This window comes from Panthera uncia, assembly GCF_023721935.1.
Source record: "Panthera uncia isolate 11264 chromosome B2 unlocalized genomic scaffold, Puncia_PCG_1.0 HiC_scaffold_25, whole genome shotgun sequence".
Classification (NCBI taxonomy): Eukaryota; Metazoa; Chordata; class Mammalia; order Carnivora; family Felidae; genus Panthera; species Panthera uncia.
The window spans coordinates 16,658,311-16,664,310 of NW_026057581.1; the positions used below are offsets into that span (position 1 = coordinate 16,658,311).

At 42.4% G+C, this 6,000-nt stretch overlaps 1 protein-coding gene across 1 annotated transcript in view; it reads left to right on the forward strand.

Moving 5' to 3' along the window:
- Nucleotides 1-6,000, forward strand: part of ELOVL2 (ELOVL fatty acid elongase 2) — a 64,716-nt gene that overhangs the window by 52,482 nt on the left and 6,234 nt on the right. Inside the window, exon 4 of the mRNA XM_049655047.1 lies at nt 2,309-2,386. Within this exon, the coding sequence (XP_049511004.1) occupies nt 2,309-2,386 (78 nt within the window). The remainder of the gene's footprint in view (nt 1-2,308; nt 2,387-6,000) is intronic.

Here is a 6,000-nt window from a genome sequence, read left to right on the forward strand (position 1 = left end):
GAATATGAGAACGCTGTGTAAATATTAAGGTGAATATTATTCACCATTAACAGGAATAAGAACAGTAGTGTTTGGACAAGTAAATGACTTCGACCCGTTTTTAGGGAGAACGTCGGTACTTAGTCCCTTCCCTACAAGAATGTGATCCATTGCTTGTCCACTGTGCTCTTCTCACACTCCTATAGCTCTTGGTTCACAGTTACCACTGTTGATTGCCCCCTGCTGTCCTCTGATTGTAGCCTCTTCCAGGGCAGGCATACGGTCTCAGACACTTTTGGGGTATGTGTAACAGCCACTAGTTGATGATGGGTTGACTGAACCTTGCTAACTTGTTAAGCCCAGTTCAGATGTTTGCTTGGGCCAGGAAGGTACTGCTAACATTACTTGGAGTCTTTCAACAAATACGTATGGAGTTTCTACAGTGTGTCAGATTCTATTCTAGGCTCTGCAGCCCCGCCTTTCCCCTTGCAACGCTGACCAGTGGTGGGCTGGTGGGGGGGCAGGAAGGCCTCTGATATTCGAGCAGAAATCAAGCATATGAAGATCTGAAGGAACTGTGTTCGTGCAGAACAAGCAGCAAACGTAAAGGCCTTGAGGCAGGAACAAGCTTGGGATGTTCAAAGACCACAAAAAAGAAACAGTGCACCTAGACCACCGTGCTCAGAGGAGGGGATGGTTCATGACGAGGCAGAGCGGTGGCAGAACATAGAGGGCCTTGTAAAGAGTTTGGCTTCTATTCTGAGTATCGTGGCAGGCCACTGGGGGATTTTAATGAGGGGAGTGATCGATCTTCCTTCTCAGATATATGGTTGCATCCGCTACATGGAAAACGGACTGGGACAGTGAGTTGGGGGCAAGAGCGGAAGCAGAGTCCAGGAGACGGTTGGAGCGCTGTTGTCACAGATGCCGGTGGCCTGGACTGAGGAGTTGGAAATGGGGAGAAGCAGAGGGATCCTAGACCTCTTTTGGAGCAAGCTAGGCTCCACCTCCTAAGGCTAACCCTGTCCAATAGCCTGGTTTCCTTTCCTTCAACACCCAGGATAGATGGCTCCCGTCTGCCAAGCCCGCCAGGGGATAAGCAATGGACCTGTGCAAGGCACATAGAGTCTTTCGTAGAGCGGCTGCTTAATTCTATTTAGGTTTTAAATTGTCAGACAGTTTTAAACAATCTAAATGGTTTTTTTAGTAGTTTGATGGCTTTCAGCGTTCAATTTTAACATCCTACCACTCCCCCTGTGTATTTCTCTGCAGGGTGTACCTTTACACGCCTCTGATGAGCAGCCACAAATAGTAGGCCTTTGCATACCTTATGTAACACGTTAACTAGACTCCTCGTGGTGATCATTTAACAATATACACAAATATCGAATATGCAAAAGTCCTTGGCAAACTTGTCAGGAGCATAGGTTTCTTTTTATATCCAGAGATATTTTTCATTCAGCAATTGTAAATGCCTACTATTCCTGAAGTTGGAAAGGTTAAACATTTTCTATAAATAAAATTTGATGAAGGGGAAAAATACTGTCTGTACCTGCTTTGTATTCTAGAATCTTAAGTTTTTACAGTAATAGCTGGAAAGAAGAGAGAACTTCTTTGGCAGAATTTTCCACAAAGTATAAAAAGCTTATTTTCTCATAATTTATTGGGTGCTTTCTATGTGCTGGGCATTGGGCAAGGAATGGTGAATTCAAAGATGAGCAAAAAACACACAGATCTTTATGGAGACTTTTGGTTTTTGAACATAATGAGGGATATAAATATTAATCATTTATAATCACACACATGATTGAGTACCAAGTAGCATAAATACAGTGAAGAAAATGACTTAAGAACCTTTGAGCCCTGATTTTCCCATCTGTAAAATGGTAATAAATATGTACATAATAAAATTATGGAGACGATCAGCTAAGGTAAATATAAACCAATATAAAGTATTATTAAAATTTTAGTGTAGTTTTTGCATTTGTTTATATTTAATTCTGTGTTTTACCTGTGGAAACATACGGCTAGATGATTCCTCACATAAAATATTTTGTTACTCAAATGATAGCTAAACTCTGTTACTTTGGGCCAAGGTAAAGTTCAGAAGTAAATTATACCCATTAAAGAATACCAACTATTGGTATCTATTCAACAGCAAGAATTAATTCCTTTGATAACATGTTTGGGGACAGGATTGAGAAAGTCAGATGCTGGGAAGTTTCTACTCAGACCTTGAACAGACAGACGCCAGTCAGGAACATGAATGGGAAATCTAGTCCTCTTTCAAATGTTCGTGTTAATTTTTCCCCCTCTGTTTCTTTGGCAGCTTATTCTCTCCAGTTGGGAAGGAGGCTACAATTTACAGTGTCAAGATCTCACCAGTGCAGGGGAAGCCGATGTCCGGGTAAGTCTTGAGAAGCTAATCGACCATCTGTAACCGTTTCTCCTAGAAAAGGAGAGGAGGCCTTATCCTTCCAGATATGAGGATGGGGCTGGAATTACATAAGAAAGGGAGTCGTGTTCTGATAGAAATACTTGGTAACAAAAATGTTTTTCAAATGTCCAACTATGGGGGAACTGATTGAATAAACCATGGCTTGTCCAGGAATGGTTCCTTTTGCAAAACGGAATGACGAAGATCTCTATACTGTTACAGAGTAATCTCTGGGACGTGATCTCAGTTAAAAAACAAAACAAAACAACTTGCAGACCGTGTTTATAATATAGTACCTTCTGTGTAAGAAGTGATATGAATATGTGTGTGTGTGTGTGTGTGTGTGTGTGTGTGTGTGTGTGTGTGTTTGCTTTTAAAACAAACCATGGTAGAATAAACCAAAACCCAACAAAGTGTTTCCTTTTGGGTGAAGGAACTGGGCAGAGGTGATAGGGATGGAATGTACCTTGAGTCATACTTGATTTTGGAACCATTAAGTGTTTTACATTGTTTGAAACAAAATTAATTTTAAAAAGAAAGCAAGGCAGCCTTCCTCCCAAAACTTGGAAACTCAAAGAAATGGATATACCCGTGTATTAAGTGACTTTAAAACATGGTGTTTTGACTGACCATCCCTAGGGGATGTATCTTAACAGTATTCAGTAATTTTTTTGATTGCTATTAATGAAAATACTGGTGTTGCTTCTCTGAGACTGTTAAAGGTACACTGTAGGATGAAGTTAAGTATTTAATAATGTTAATATCATTACAACTAGTATTTGAGACCTAGAAAAGAGATACCAATTAAAAAGTCAAACGAACACTGATCATAGATTCAAATTGGAAATATCAGAATTAGCTTTATTCTTTCTAAAAACAAATGTGTTATTTAGCTCTATCTACAGAAAAGGCCTAGTTAGTCTCTGACAGCCCAGTGCGGTGAGGAGTGAATACCCAGATTGTGCTTTCTAAATATAATTTTCCACCAGAAGGGATTAGGATTCTTAGAGAATTGGCCAATTCCTGGGTTGGGGTGGGAAATGTGTATAAGCAAAATCGAGGACATCTTGTGACAGAAAGCACGTAAGCTGTCCAGACTACCCAGGTCATGACAAAAAGACCGAGGAGCCATCTTGAAGGGACTCCCAGCGTGCAAGATGGGACAATTCAAAAAGAATACTGACTGGAATGGGTTGAAGCATACCAAGTTTAGTAAAAACCCATGAGTTTAAAATGATACTAAAAAACACATTGTTGCCTTCTGAAGGTTGCTAGAACACCAGCTCTTTCTAGGGGAAAAATGTTAAAGGGAAAGAATCAAACATTGATCTTTGCTTTTCACGTGTGAATTTCCAAATAGAGGAAGAGAGAGAGCTCTTCTCTATAGAAAAGTGCATAAGTAACGAGAGAACTAGAAAATCACCCTTTTGTAACTCCTAGTTGAAATCATGGATCTGTTCGGCCGTCATCCATCCATAAGGGATAAAACTGTTGGGTGAACGCTGAACGGAACTTCATAATAATTGGATTAGCTGTTAACACCTGAACTCTATCACGAACGCCAGCGGGACGACCAGAAATGATGTGCCCTCCCAGCGTGATGTGCCAGGAAGTACACAGAACCATGGACTCAGAGTTCCTGCCAAATTCCCTAAGTCTCAGTCCTTCAAGCCGCTAAATCTCATTGCTTTGCTTCAGAAAATGTGGGGGATAGAGAAGTTAAATAACATTAGGAATTCACAATATTAGAAATTCCATGCAACAACTGATCTAGTTTTCGTGAAGAAAAGACAGGAAGAGGGGAAGCAAGGAAAGGGGACTGTTACTGATTAGAAAAGACTAACAAACTTTATCAAATCAGTGCAAGCTGGACCTTGGTTGCATCCAGATTTAAATCAGTTCTAAAAGGCCATTTTTAAGACACTTTGACCATGGATGAGGCTATTGGTAGATATTAAGGAGTCCCTGATTTTATTAGCTAATGACATCGTGGTTATGGTGAAGTAAAAGTTTCCTCTCTCTCTGTTGGTGGTTTTTATAGATGAAATGATACCTTGCCTTTGCTTAGAATATGCTGTACAGCCCCTAAAAATGTTGAGAAATAGAATTGATCCAACAAATTGGAATCATATTGAAAGTTTTGAAGTTTAATGATAGGTAACACAGGTTCCTTATACTTCCTCTCCTTGATTGAAATTTTCTATAATGAAAAACATGCTTATTAGCAGAAACCTTTTAATGAAAATCTTTCATAGTAAGATGTACATTTCAGAATGCATTTTAAAAAACATCTTCAAAGCCGTAGTATGAAAAAAGTATATATAGAGGTTTCTCTGCACCCATTTTATTTCTAATGTATTATCACAGAGCAGCGCACTTCGGGCTACCATACAATTCTCTAAAAGTCATTGTCATTTTACATTTGTATTTGACTTAATATCTGTGAAGTTGAATCACACTCTCAAACATTAAGATGGAAACCAGCACACCTCCTTGTCTTCTTGGCAGGCAGACAATAGAGCATGATATTCTGACTTCAAAGTTCCTTTTGCACACACTCTCCTCATACGTTTAAATGTTAGTGCTAAAAACACTGCCGCTAAAGTATTTCCCTGTGGCTGAGACTTGTAAGGGGCTCAGGAGGGAAAGTAGGAATCCCGACCCACCAGCTACGTCAGTGAGGAGGGAGGAGCATCGTGATTTTTTTTTTTTAAGCTTGTGCTTAAGTTCCAGTTGGCCAACATACAGTGTAATACTAGTTTCAGGTGTACAAGGTAGCGATTCAACACCCCATATGACACCTGGGAGCACCGGGATTTTAAATCTTCCGAGGAGGAGGAGACACGAAAGCAGCAGTCGTCCACTTACAGACGCCTCCTGGGCTCCAGCACAGCTAAGAGACCAAACACGCGCACAGTAGGGAACTAGAGAAAAAACTAAGACCTAGTGTCACGAGCAGTAGCGATCTGTTGAGTGCTGAGCCCTGAGCAGAGATGAGACAGCCCCTGCCTTGTGTGATTTGCCCTCGGTCGCATTAACCCTCACTACACCGTCATGGTTACTGAAAGCAGAGGCATAGAGCAGTTTCCAAATGCAAAGGAAGACGTGGCTGATGAGGCCTGAGAAAAGGCGAGGAGAGGGTTAGGAGGAGGCATTTAAGGGTGTTCCCCAAGGATGCCAGGCGTGCGGTAGGAAAGGAGGGTGGACGCGGGGAGAAGGGTGCCAGGAGGCCCAGGGGCCCCGTCGGCGGCGAGTGCCGGAAGAGGGAGCAGACGGCCTTGATGGCGCCCAGTGCTGTGCTCTGAGAGGGTGCTGGAAATCCCTGCCAGCGCAGGCTGGAGAACGAGCCCGTGTTCGGCGGGTGCAGGGGAGTCACCTGATCAGATCACGCGTGTCGGAGGGGCAACTCCTTTTCACCAGAGTGGGGTGGATTGCTGGGAATGAGGAGAAGCTGGGGGCAGAGATGCCAGGAAGGTGCTTTGGTGATGGCCTGAGATAGAAACGCCCGCTGGTGGAGTGTGGCATCACGCAGGTTGCTGGCGGGGGATCTCTGCCCCCAGCTTCTCCTCATTCCCAGCAATCCC